At 39.2% G+C, this 14364-nt stretch overlaps 1 protein-coding gene across 1 annotated transcript in view; it reads right to left on the reverse strand.

The window, feature by feature from the left end:
- Positions 1 to 3008: 3008 nt before the first annotated feature.
- LOC104617883 (chromosome unknown open reading frame, human C16orf70) overlaps positions 3009 to 14364 on the reverse strand; it is a 35563-nt gene continuing 24207 nt past the window's right edge. The window contains exons 9-16 of the mRNA XM_010283318.1: positions 12778 to 12911; positions 12120 to 12203; positions 11361 to 11443; positions 10511 to 10554; positions 8575 to 8618; positions 7118 to 7176; positions 5495 to 5567; positions 3009 to 5038 (exon numbers count right to left, since the gene is read on the reverse strand). Of these exons, the coding sequence (XP_010281620.1) occupies positions 4949 to 5038; positions 5495 to 5567; positions 7118 to 7176; positions 8575 to 8618; positions 10511 to 10554; positions 11361 to 11443; positions 12120 to 12203; positions 12778 to 12911 (611 nt within the window). The 3' untranslated portion in view covers positions 3009 to 4948. The remainder of the gene's footprint in view (positions 5039 to 5494; positions 5568 to 7117; positions 7177 to 8574; positions 8619 to 10510; positions 10555 to 11360; positions 11444 to 12119; positions 12204 to 12777; positions 12912 to 14364) is intronic.

The raw sequence follows: 14364 nt of genomic DNA on the forward strand, positions 1-14364 counted from the left end.
TACTTCATTAATTCCTGATTCTACTTTAACATTTACGAGTTACCTCATCAGTAAACTCCATTTTTCATTTCCCCTTCTTTTGCTTCAACCTTAACTTATCCCTGAAACATCCTGGGCCATACCATGAAAAGAACCAACCAGAGCTAATTTGTATTTTAACTCCCTAACCACACACAGCGATGTGTTTATTTGGCTACATGTGCCGTGTCCGGTTATGCCTGACAGGATCAGCCAGAGAGGAGAGTACTTTTTTGTTGGTGTAATCAAGATAAAGGAGGTACAATAAAAAAAGGTGTTTGTGGGACAAAAGTTGACCTGGAACATCTGTATATGCAGAGCTAGCACGGAATAACTTTTTTCACATCATGAAACCAAAAATTATTCAAAGACCTAGAAAACACAACCAGCCCATCTGAAATTCCACCATTATCAGACCATTATTCAGTCCTTGCCCGAATACTCTGAAGCAAGCAAATAGCTACAGCTTGAACACAACATTTCTTTCAAAGTAAGAGCCCGCACAGCTTCACACACGCAGATTTACTCTCATGTACATCTGGAGCCATCAAACACAAAACCTAACAGAAGTTCAGCTTTGCAAATTTACTAAGTGACTAACAGGCTCTAGCAACATGTAGAAGGTCAACGTGAAGTGGGCACCAACACCCTCGGTTTCCCTTTGGAAAACGCCAGCTGGCGTCTAACCTCCAGCCATCTCCTGATGACAATGAATCACCATCTTGCTGTAATGCTGAGCCGTAGGAAAGACTGTGTTTTAAACAGGTTTGATGGGAATTCTGGAATATGAACGATCATGAGCACATGACTCAGTTCTCACACACCACCCAATTACTATCTCAGAAAAAAAAAAACTGTTTAGAATTAGAAGTGTGACAGTTCCTGGCAACAGAAAACTGTGTTTTCATGACAGGAATTACATTTTGGGGAACAGAGGGTTCTAGTATTACACAGCAGCACTGATCTATATAGTACTGCCTCTAATACTCACAGGAACCCTGGGACTGCTTGCAGGCCTAAGGAATACGGGAAGAAATGTCAGCTTCACCTCCCAAAGAGAAGGGCACAACAATCAGTTTTATTAAGCATAGACAAATGAAATGCTGTGGAAAACACTGCAATATTCAAGTTAAAGAGACACAGACACAAACTCTTAATTTCTATACAAAGGAAAAAGGCACACATCAAAATGGGATCATATGCACAATGTGTTTTATTAAAAATGTAATTGCACTTAACATTATAACCAACAGTTTTATCATATGAAACCAAAATGATGGACCAAGGTACATGTTGCCAACATGCAGGATCTGTATCAAACCGCACATAATTCTAACAAGGGCATCTGCTGAGATGGGATCCGACACAGCCCAAATCTCTCGGCTCCTTTGGGAAGGGAAGGTGTGCTCTGCCCAGCTGGCCCAGCAGAGCGCAAGCCGGCACGCTGCTGCGCCCTAAGCAGCCACCCCTCTGTAAGGAACAGCTTTTGGTTCAAATAAATAGCCTTGTCTCAGCCGCACTGCCATCCTCACCTTCTTCCCCAGAGCTCCCCTATTCCCTCTCCTTTCCTCTCTTCATTCTGGCAATTCAAAACTGCTGTCAGTCCCCCTCATCCAGACCTAGCCTTTTTCATGCCAGCAAGTCCTTAAGGCTCCACACCAGCTCCCCTAACACATCAGCCCAGGAACAGCTTGGCTTGGCTTAGCCCAAATAGCAGCAAACAAATCAAAACATCTCAGAGAAGTGAGCTATGAACAGCTGCAGTCACAAAGGAAGGGCGAGGAAACCCAGAAGAGCTGCTCCACATTACCTCCCCGTGCCCCGCTCCAGCTCCACCTCTCCCCAAAGCCAAATGCTTTGTGCTCAGCCCATCAGCAGTGGCCAAGATGCAAAGTTGCCTTTAATTTTCGCCTGTTACAGGGAAATTGTTTAAGATGAAGGGACTGACCTAAAGAAGTATCTGAGCTGTTAAGGGAGCACATTTCATTATCTACGTTGTTCTGTTCGCTTTGACTCACTGGAGTATTACAAGTGAAGATGGGAGTCACTGAAGTTGTTAAATACCTTTGGTTAGCTGCTGACATCCTGTCCTAAGTCTCGAGGTGCATGCTATAGCAGCAGTCCTGATCTCACACTTCTGAAGAGTTTCAACTCAATATGCTTGAGAGCAGGATATTGGTAGCATCTGCGTAGCCATTACTCAAATTGTCCCGTCAAGAATTTATCTCCTCCTGCAGCTAATCTGGAGCCTTTACTAGAAAAGGATTAATTACAGTTAATTGCAATTACTAGCAGGATTGCTGTCCTATTTTAGTAACAAGCATAAGCATGCACACCACCTCTATTCAGAGATCATAAAATTCACCAAGTGCACACTCAGCACTATGCAAGGTCATTTTATGTTCCAAACCTGAAGGATGCCAGAGGAGGAAGAGCTAAGTGCTCTATCCTACATCATGCAGCCAGAGCAGGAGAAATGTGAATGGCAACGGGAGTCCCATTCCTTATGCCCTGCATTAACTTCTAAGCTACTTCAGGATACGTGGCCCTTCAAGCACCTTAGGGCACAAGAAAGCAGTATAAGAATTCACACTTGCTCCTTTTACTGCAGACATTTCTTTCATTCTGTTGTACGATATTCAAACTCTTTAAAGCTTGATCGATTTTAATGATACCCTAAGGCTGACAGGAGTGTAACAATTGCATTTTTTTAACACCATGCAGAAGTCACGGTTTACCAATGGTTTACCCATCTACCATACTTTCCTTCTTCACTTCAGGGCAACAATTTATAATATGCTTTCATGCATCTACTAGGAAACAGACTGCAAGTTATGTTAGTTTTTATACTGCTTCTTCAGAGAACATACTGTATTGGCTGTAAAGGAGGAACACTAGTCACGTACTTCGAATATAACATCTGAAAGACAGTAAAATAAAAGGACTAATCGATAAGAAAAAAAAGCAAAACCATCCATGATTTTATTACAAAAAACACCCAGCAACTGTATTTAACACAAAAACAGTAACTGAGAGTCTCATTTTATTTTTCTTTCAGTGTTACATGCTCATTATTATTCCATTTAATTTACAGAAGGGCTATGTGAAATGAAATTAAAATTAGAGAGGAAACAAAGGGAAGGTTGAGGCATAGAATTTTCTTAGCAAGCAATGATCACAGGAGACAGCACAGATTGAACAGGGATTCAACAGGAGTGACACCTAGGGATAAAGGTAAACAGTAACTTTTTCCTTATCCATTAAGATTCTCCAGAGGGCTTTTTTTTGTTTGTTTTAGCAAAACAGTTTAGAGTATCACAGTATACAGGAAGACTAAATGGCAAAGAACATCTCTCACATACACACACACACTCCCCCGCCACATTTATGCCTGCTACTGGTCCAGAACCCAAAACTTCAGTTAACATTCAATTTCCTATCTCTCATTCATTGATAAACTATACAGGATTACACTGTACATGGAGTTAAAATTACAAAAATGTCATATTTACAAAATCTGTACACACATAGTAAAACTCACAAAATTGTCATCTATGTATCACAAGTTGCTACACCAAAATATTAAAAATGGGATAAAATTATACATTTCTCTTGTCCATTTTTAAAAAGGGTTCAATATTTCAAAGACAGACCGCCTATTTCTCCCAAACAAGACTGGTAAGAGAACTAGAAACCTAAGTATCCTCCTGGGATAAAATGTCATGAGCAGCATCTCCCAACTAGAAAGAAGCCTATATCCTGTCTGCTGGGGTGGGGTGTGTAGTTAGCATGTATGTACAGAAATGGTGAAACTACAGTAAGGATGTCTTTGGCTAAACCTTTGGCATAAATTAAAATCATACATCAGAAGTTACAGAAAAGGTTTTCTTGGTGATGGCAGAGCTCGGGAATTTCTTTCAGAGATACCGTTATATACAGCTTTTCTTTCTCTAAGGAAACAGTAGGAATAAAGGATTTTGGAACACAGGCAAACGAGGCAATGCTATTTCTTCATTACATTTTTCTGTAGTATGAAAAATTATATCAAACTTTTTCACTAAAGCATAATTCAATCATAGAAACAACCTCTTCTGGAATTTTTTTTTTTTTTAAACTGCATATGAAAAAAATTAGTAAACCAGCCATGGCAGAAAAAAATTGTTTCAGCATATCAAGTACATATTAGTGCAGGAAGGTGGATAAATTTGATCCACTGTATAAATAAGCTTTATGCACAGCGTACATTAAATAACCATCACACCCCACTCACACCCAGTACACAGATGCTCCTCAGTGAAGATAAACGTTTATCAAGTAATTAAAGTGTATGTAGTGCAAATGTTACAACCAAGTATTATGCACATGCTACTTGCTTGGTTTAAAGTTACACAAAGATGTGGTGCTTGAAATCATGGACATATATACATCCTTGTCACACTTGGTACAATGTCCTAAGCCACAGAAATACCGATGTGTTTATATCTATATATACACACACACGTTTTCTTAAAATGTGACCACCACATCAATACAGTAACACAAACAGACTAAAATCAATACCTGCTTCCAGATGCTCCAAGGCTCAGAAAGTTTGTGCTTCTAACTCTTGCAGTCATTACGTGCCCCGCTTCCATTCCCCCCTTCTGCCAGCTGAGAGGGTGGGACAGTCTCTTCAGGTCTGTGCTGCATAGGATGAGGGCAACGGAGAGGAATAAACGACGGCACAGGCACCTAAGCTGCTTTCCTCCATCAACAGTTCCATGCCCCATGATGAAGGGTTGAGAGAATTTCCCCTCCACACCGTTCCTGGGTGGAAAGGCTTATTGAAAAAAAAAATCGTAACGTGCTTTCCTTATTATAAGTGGCAGCAAATCAAGGCACGCTGTACTAATTTTGTAGCATTGAGATTAGCTGACTTTGCAGGGGATGCTCACTGGGGAAGGTCCGATGTTCTCAACTGGCTGCTGGGCCGCGTTGGGCCATACAGAGTAACAGAGGCTATGTGATTATTCTGCATCACCTGCAAAAGGACGGCAGGGAAAAAGGGAAATTAAAAGAACTGTACACCAAATAGGAGCTCAGAAGAGTGAAAATGGTGAATATGGAACTGATCTCCTGAAAAAAGGAATCCCAACAACAAAAGAAAGCGACAAGCCCTTGGCTAGTTCCTAAAAACGGTCTCTAGATTTCCATGGCACATTTAAACACCAGCATGCTCCACCACTACTCGGAGCTGAGTGCGTGCATCTCCTGCTAGTAAAAGTTCTAGGTGACAAACTCAAAGTCCCAGCTTTAACATGCAAATGCACAACCTCAGAGAAGAGATTGGAAAGTTGCCTGTTTCTGCCAGTAAGCTCTAAAAATACAGCCACTCCCAAGTGCTGGCTTTTCTTGAAATGGGAAATAAGGAGCCAGTAGTAATAATAGTGAACTCATCTTCTCTTGCTCAAACAGATATGAAAGTTTTTCTCCTAACCTCAAAGATCATTCGTTGCAGTCCAAAGCAAAAGGTTGACCCAAATGGGTTAGTGTTGTTCGGAGATGACGACCTGAACAAAAAAGAGGAAAAATACATACATGGACGTGTGAGGATCAGGAACGTCTTAGGGAAGAATAACCACTCAGTAATGTAAGGTAAATTATGGCATCTTTGGCACCAAAAGAAAGTAAATCTATGTTACGCAACAGCACTGCTAGACTCCAAGTGAGCTAGAGGATACCTCTGCTTAATGTCACAGAGCCATTATTAATACTCAGGGAGAAAGTAATCCAAAAGTTACTAACAGCCTCTACAGGAAAACTCTCCTTCACTGACCTTGAACAGAAGAACCCTGAAAATAAGCAGATACATAGGAAGAGAAGCAGCATGTAATTCATTACAAATTATTTTTGTGCAAGATCCTTTCCCACTCTTCACTCTATTTCTCAGCCTTTACCAAATGTATTTACTGTATGTTGTCTATTAATTCACTGGTTTTATCATGTTTAAAAAATTAGCCTGTAAGGTTCTGAAATAGAATAATCCAAATTTCAATTAACAGTATTTTTTCAAGATTAATCTATCATTTGTCCTTCATCTATTTCCAGATTTTTTTGGATCGTATACACAACAATAGCAGACTCCTGCTGACTGCAATGGATTTTAGATTACAGCCAAGCCTCACCCCTGAAAAGTATTTACCTTTTGGCCTTTCTTGTAACTGGTCAGTTTCTCAAATTCCGTGTCTGAGACTTTTGAGATGCACTCAGAAAAGCAAACTGCGGTTGAACTACTCTCAACACCACAGATGAAAAATAGAAGGGCTCTAGGTAATCACTATTTCACCCCAGCTTTACTTTACATGGCTTCCGCTCTAACAATATCATTGGAATAAAAAGGAGTAAAGGGAAGCAAAGGGCACAATGATTTGGGGGTGGGTGTGTCTATGTGTGTGCTGGAAATCACACTCAAAGTCACATGAGAGCCTGATGGAAATACCTCATTAGGTGTATCTGAAATTGCTGCAGTATTTTCTCAGTACCCATGACTTACACTTGTCCCAAGATACATCATAGTTTCACATCGTATCATAGAATGATAGCACTGCAAGCAGGTAATGCCTGTTTAACCCAACACCCAGCTCAGTCCCCGTAGAAAATGAGCAAGCATAAGCACGCTATTCTATCTTTAGTCAGCCTAAAAGAACTGTAGAACAACTATGTAAGCTCATAAAAGCAAGGCTTCTTCACACAGATTGCTGTCATGTGCACTACACGCTGTGCTACATGTGACATTGTTGAAATGCATATGACTAGTATAAAAAAAATCTACACTATTTATTACACATAAACAGAGATACTTCTTTATATGCTGTTTAGCTCTTCTCTGGATTTTACAGTTAAAGGAATTTTGGAAATTTCGTTCCAAAATTGTCCAAGTTCTTCATTTTGCATGTCAGTTGATCTTGTCTGGGAGCAGCTACCTAGTCTTGTAGGTGGCCACAAAAGTCTGAAACTATCAGCCTAAAAGTAACTACTGCAATAAACACCCTTCCTCTGCCTAAATTCATCGTCTATAACCAGCTTAATCCCTACGAGGAAAATAGGGAGAGATCTTTACCTGTGAAGTACCACTGGCTTTTCTACAGGATGCCCCAGAAGATCCTGAATACTGTCCCACTGTAAATATACCAGAGACTTTGTGTTAAAATGAGGCACAGGAAAACTCTTCTTTTTATCTAGGAAGAGAGTTGCATACATTTTTGTTTATGACATGCTCATTTGCCAAATAACACAGAGCTTGCATTTACAGAAGTATTTTGTGAAGCCACACTCAGTAATGGAAACTATCCATTACTACGGCTAGGAAATCCTCTCGGGGTTTATTCTCATTTTTGTCTCAAAATAGCTTTGAATTAGAATTGCTAATATAAACAAACTCTATGGGTCTTATGGGTAAAATGGAACTGGAAAGTCCTGTAGCATTTTAGGGACATCTCTGAGAACAAAGCAGCTGTGGGAAACCTCAGCAAAATATCCTCTTACATACCTTTGCAGAGGGGAAAAATAGCATCACTGCTACCTCTCCCAAAAGCATTTCCTTGATTTAAGCAACGAGTTTGGAAGAGAAGAGGAAAGCTGCACTATAATGATTGGGAACATCCAGCAGTTTTCGTCACTCTAACCAGACTTAACAAGAATCTGCAGTTTCACACACAAGACTGAAATAAGTCAAAGCAATGAAGGATGTAAGTAATTCAAATCAAAAAGCAAAGAATGACAGCTTCCAGGTTGCCGACTCTTAAATTTTTTTCCCCAGTTTGGGAACCAAAATTCACCAAGGATGGTCTTCATTTGGCACCCCAGGAGCCAAGAGAGCAGCACCTACCCTGGTGACTTAAACCAAGCCTGTTAACTGTAAAGACACTGCTGAACAAAATTTTTGAGAAGTTTTTCAACTTAGTAGTTGAAAAATCAACTAACGTAGCACTCACACATGCAGCAGCAACTGCCCAGCTGGGAATTTAATTTAGGTGGTAAGGCTAGACAGTCTTCAAGGAGTTCGCTGTCATCAGGAGGTGACACACTAGCAGTGACATTTTTGTAATCCCTGCTGCTGCCTGAGAAACATCTCATTACCGGCACCCTTCAGAAGAAAGTGGAAGGGCACTGGACCCTCTTGGTTAAATACTACACGTCTTCACAAGAGGTACATTAAGTAGAAAAGCTCTGTGAAAATTTTGTTTAGAAATAGCTCTTCCAGCTAACATTCAGCCATCACTGCTACTGCTTTCCCGTATCACTTATTTTAGTGTTCTATTTCTACCTGCAGGTATCTTAAAACGTAAAGCATGCAATAACAGAATAATTTAGTTTACTTGAAGCGTGTTATTATGAATGCCTTTAATCCTTAGCACCACAAAATGTTTAAACCACAAACCATATATTAACTTCCGGCCTTCGACTTTTCTACTTTAAAACAACATGATACAACTGCTATTGTTTCTTCAAAGCATACTGCAAATTCAGCACGGTTTGAGAAAAAGAAGGAAAACATTCAGTTCTGCACAGACTTACCTTGCTGTATGTTGTACATGTTTCAGTCTGTGAATCGGCGCTATCTATGGAAGAAAAACAGAAAAGCCTTTATAGTTTACGCTTGAACAGCCTCCTACATAATCCTTTATTTTGGGAGGTTAGTTCAGATAGCAGGAGACATACAAGCATTCGATCAATTCACATACAAGTTTACCAGCATTTACTACCAACCAGAATTGTCAACAACATTGATTAAGTGCCAGGTAAGGTGCTTAAAACAAATCTGCCTATTTACAGCGAGTTCCAGGTTCTAACACTACATATGCTTAAGCTGTAACCTTACATAGAAGAAAGCCACGTCTGCACTAAGTTAACATGCCCAGCACAGCCACCGATTGAGGTAACACGGCGTGCCACTCATCAAGTCCAAACACTCTTGGGAAGGAAGCTGGCTAAAACTGACAGCTTGAGACTCGGGAGCTGTCAAGCCTGAAATCCACTAAAATGCCACTCTTTCAAACAGAAAGATAGCAGAGAGCTTGGGAATTGCAGCCTACCTATTAAATAATAAAAACAGCTGCAGGCAAGGACACAGCACTGCATTTACGCTTACAGTCTTAAATTGTTTGCTGGTGCTTTCAAGCATACGTTTGGGGACTTCCAAATACTGACAGTGCTTTCCTGAAGCGGTGGGAATGGACCTAAACAGGTCGAACACAGCAAATTATCTTTAATTTGATTGAAAGCTCCTCTGTATTTTCCACCTGCTAAATGAACATGCCCTCTTTATGTTGAAAGAGTTCACTTGAACTCTGGCTGCCAATTTATTGTCTGAAGATGAACTACAGAAGGGAGTTAAGAAAGCTGCATCAGGCACTGCCATCAGATGGAAGAGGGTGGGCTCTTGATAAAATTCATTAACGTTTGTTTTTCAACTTGTTACGTGTCCTGGACATAAGTTGGAGACCAGAAAGGTGAATTAAAAAAAACCAAGCCAAAAACAAAAACCCAGACATATTTGGAAGAGATACATGGCACTACTTAAGCTGAATAAAAATAAGTCAGAAATGAATGCCTTTCATGTATTGCACAATAACCTAAGGGAAAATAATTTTTAAAAAAGAGAACTTCCATGCTTATTCTCTTGGCTGAAGTACAAATCAACTTGCATAAGCTTCTATATCCAGACTTCCCCCCGTTTTTTATTCTTTTACATGCTCAAACTGCTATGACAGCCACAGGAGAACTGCACTTTACACTGGGAAGTGCTTTCTGTGAAAAACGATCAAAATGAAGAAAGTATCCCTGGCCAAAACCTTAGCAAGCATCCTGTATTCCCTGGATAATCAAAATACACACTTTCCCAGTACACCTGTTAATTCTTACATAAAAGAAGTCTACCTCTATCAAGAATTCAGCACTAATGATTATATATGTAATTTTTTCAAGTAGAGATTTTCCAGTGAACACAACCGACATACTTTGTCTATAGCATATAGAGTCAACATATTCTAGAGGTTTGCTCTCATTCCCGGCTAAACCAGTTTATATTAAATACCACAAATAAGCCTTTCAAGAGTAAGTTCAGGATTAAAAAGTTCAACAGTGCTTTGGACAGACCAGCTCAGACTAATACTGCCTTACAGATTTTGAGCCTCCGGGCACAAGGTAATTGATTTTAGCAGAGTGGCTGTATTACAGAAAATTAGTGATGTTGCAGCTAAATATTTGTATCATCCAAGTAAGTAAGCAAGGTAGGGTACGTAAAATCCAGAGAACTGCTAACTTGTCCTGAAGTATCTTTTTCACTTAAACAGAAACATAACCCCAAAATTTCTCCTCTTGTCTCCATGACTTCCACTGTTCGCATCCTCCGATAATGAAGGATGCATTAGAAATAAAACTGATCATACCTCCCCTTTGAGCATTTGGTGGTACGTGCCCCCTGAAGCAGGTCAAGAGATGAACTACTCACCTCGCTTAATGACTAGTGGAATCTTGAATTCACAGCGATGGTAACTAGAAAGTACAAATCATAAAGCTATTAGAAAACAGAAGACTCAATAAACTGCATAGCACAAACTTAGGGCTCTTAACTAGTTTAATGAGAAGTCACATGAGTGATAAAATGAGAGTCTCAACGCTAACAGATTAATAAGAAAAGTTCTTATTTCTACATCAAAAAAGGCAGCAGCTTGGCAACATCCTAATATAGTTTTCGAAAGGACTCAAAAGGTCCTTCTGCACAAATTACTCTTCTGTGTGGATGTGCAGAGTGGATGGAGAAATACTCAGCTTAGAAACGGTACTATAGATTTCCCTGTCACCAACACCAACTGCCTGAAAACACGCTTGCTTTAATCAGACAACCACTTATTCCTTAACTCATATTACTCACCTAAAGAGTTTACATTTTTAAAATATTGAAGATATGTTCAGAAGCATGAGAGAAATTTTCTTTTTTTAATCACTAACTGAAATAATGTTGGGGGGGAGAAAGCAGCCTACCTACCAGTAAATGGATACTCTTGCTAATATGAAGCTTACCTCTAGCAAGAGAGAGAGTTTGCACATTATAGCTGCATCAAGAACTAAACTTACCACGTTTACTGCTTTAAGACATACTTTACACTACAAAGGCATTTAAAAGTAAAAATAAAATAATTTTTTAAAAGTGCTAATAATGATGGCTGAAACCTCCATGGGTTACCAGATAAACCAAAAACTCTTGCGGAAAAAAATACTGGGATTCTACAAAGGGTACATAAGAGTTCCTTTTCAGGTGTTTTAAAATACTCTTTAACAGACCAGTTCTTTACACTCACATGTTAAAGTTGTAATGACCAGGATAATTTGTATGCAGGACAAATTTCTTCACCTTGTGAGTGTTTGCATCAAAGAGAATATCCTGTTAAAGAAAAAACAGACATGAAGCAATGTGGATAGAGGAAAAGTGGCTTTCCCCAAACTAACCTGAGATTAGTAACAATAGTACTCATTGGAACCGAATGGAACTATGTAAAGTAGTATTTGAAAATGAGACTATTTGTAAACTCACACACACACACACATTTCCTCCAGCACTCAATCACAACTGCAGTTTCATTTTCTAATGTTGGCAAGTATTCTAAGGAGGTTTTGTTTTTCTGCATATTATTTACAGTAACATAGACTAAAGCAAAATAGCTGTAAGGAGGGACCTGAGGGTTGAACTGCATCCCACAACTCCGCAAACTTTCACAATTGATACACCTATGTCAGTTCTGTGGGACAGGAACATGGATTTCAGAAACAAGAACTAGTACCATCTATGCATCAGGCATAGCAGAGGGAGAACACCTAAAAGAATGCCAAAGCGCAAACATAAAGAGCCCTCCATCCACTGGTGGAGATAAGATGTTACTGATTGAATTTGCAAGTGCTAGAGAAAAGTCAGTGGTGTTCTTCATATCCAGAGATCCCTAGGGCAGCACTCAAGAGTTTTGCAGTCTCTTGCCTCCCACAGTCCTTGGCCTTCTAAAACGATTGCTGTGTAGCTAAATCAAAACTTGATGTGAATTTGTTTATGGAAGCTTCCCACTCACCACTCCAAGTGTGAAATAATTGAAGAAGTAGTCATTGCACTTTGATGGGACCTGCTTATGGGGCGAGGGTGAATGGATTTTCATCTGCAAGAAACACATTTTTCAAATGTATTTAATAATGCTCACAAAGATGAATGCCATTAACAACCTCACTACATTCAAACAAATTGCCATAATCTCATTTGAAGCCCTTGTTCAAATACATAAGATACAGTGCTCCATGACACATCAGGTATTTTCTTGTTTAGTTACCTGAAGCAAAAGGTTTACTTATATGCTGCTATGCAAAAACATTAGGAAAGGATCAAAGTACACTCTAAAGTTATTTTACATAAAATGTAATTAAAAATAGGTAGTACACACTTGCTAAGGCTCATTCGGATTCAAAAGTGCTCCCATTTTTATCAATTTTTAAACCAGTTAAAATGATGCAATTTTTAAAATTTAAACAAATTTGCATTGATTTAGCTTAAAAAAAGCTTTTTAAAATCAAATTATATAATGGTTCATCCTGGTCTATTACATGTCAAGGAAAGCACTCATAAGCTGGGCTACGTGGAAGTTTAACTTCACTGGCCTTGCAAAACGCAGGCCCTGTGATTAAACCGAGACAGCACTGAACAGAGACAAAGTCCTGTGCCTGAATCAATTCCCTCACCTTATCTTCGGACTTGTAGAAGACTTTGTGCGGAGACCCCAGGGTGCTCAGCACGTCCTGGCACGAATCGCCAAAGTACACACAACGCTCAAATACCCGCATCTTGGCGTCGGCTAAAACACCTGGGCCACAACCTGAGGGATGGAAAACAACTCACAATTCATCCTTCCTGATCAGAGATTACATCAGCCAATCAACACCAAAAGCTTAGCGTTCCTCCATTTATCACAAACCAGCCGTATTCTTTAGACAGTGCCAAACTAAGTCTAACCCCTTATTTTGCAACACTTTAAACATTTCTTATCGAAGTGACATATGTGCCGACTATTGCACAGATCCCCATCTTAACCTCCAACTTCAGCAACGCTATCTTCACTTCCTTGCCATTCACGTGGATGTGACTTGTTTTCCTAGTCAGCCTCAATTTCATTAGCTAGTTATTAGCAGTAAGTACCAGGAATTATTTCTATCCTTAATCTAAAATCTAACAATTCTAAAATATCCTTAAAAATATCTTTAGCTACCTGAGATGTATCTCCAACTAAAAAAGTAAAGCCTGACAAGTGAAATTCCTCATCCAGACTAACTGTATCAGAAAATATACATTCTTTAGTAAAGATACCCATAGCTTATTAAATCAATAGCAATTATGTTCCGACGCAGACAATGTTAAAAACATATCTTTCTGAATCGCCATTACATAGACGGATGGCTGACATACGTTACTAGATGTTAAGAAACGGAAAGATCTTACAGTTTGTGACCCCCATTTGCTTTCAGGAATGCAGCATCTCACATTTACGAGAATGCATGTACACATGTGCAGCAGTTACTGCAAAATACAGGATAGGCTCTAAATACACACTTAGCTTTTCTCACTATACATTATTTATGTAGCCAGCTACCCAATAAAATAAATCATAACAATCTGATTGAGTCATCCTTGATTTCTTAAGCAAGAGTTACTTCAAATTAATACACTTGCAGAGAAACTTGTGCTAGAACAGGTGTGTAGTATGTTCTACAAAGGAGTTTCTGCAAACTTCAGCAAGACAAGAACAGCACACGTCCAGATTGCCTCTCTGCAAGTTTTAGTTTGAACATTAGTGATATATTTTAATAATTATTTTACTCATTGACAACATTTCCTTTAAGCTGCACATACGTATTTTTAACTAAACTTGACACTCTACCTTAGAAGTGTCCAATCTCTCAAAACCATTTATAGTATTATGATGTTATAGCTAACTCCTTCCCTAGTACACGAGGATATATGTTCCCTGTCCTAGGCAGCTCTCCATTATCTTCCTCTGTAAAGAGAGAAGCAAAGTAACTTGAAAGCATCTGCTCCATTTTTATTCATAATCTTTTATTCTTCATCTTAAAATTTTCTCCTTTTTAAACTTCTGCACATTGGGAATGTATTCCAAGTGTTTCCTCAACATACATACAGCTAGTAATCAGAAGAGGTCAAACGCTGAGCCTACTAAAGAAAATTGTTAAAACCATCTCAGTATTTTTTCTTAAAAACATTGTCAAGTCTCAAGTTATGGTGACTGAACAAGGCTCCTTTGCAGTCATCATATC

The sequence above is a fragment of the Phaethon lepturus genome, unplaced genomic scaffold (assembly GCF_000687285.1).
Source record: "Phaethon lepturus isolate BGI_N335 unplaced genomic scaffold, ASM68728v1 scaffold18793, whole genome shotgun sequence".
In the NCBI taxonomy this organism is placed as follows: domain Eukaryota; kingdom Metazoa; phylum Chordata; class Aves; order Phaethontiformes; family Phaethontidae; genus Phaethon; species Phaethon lepturus.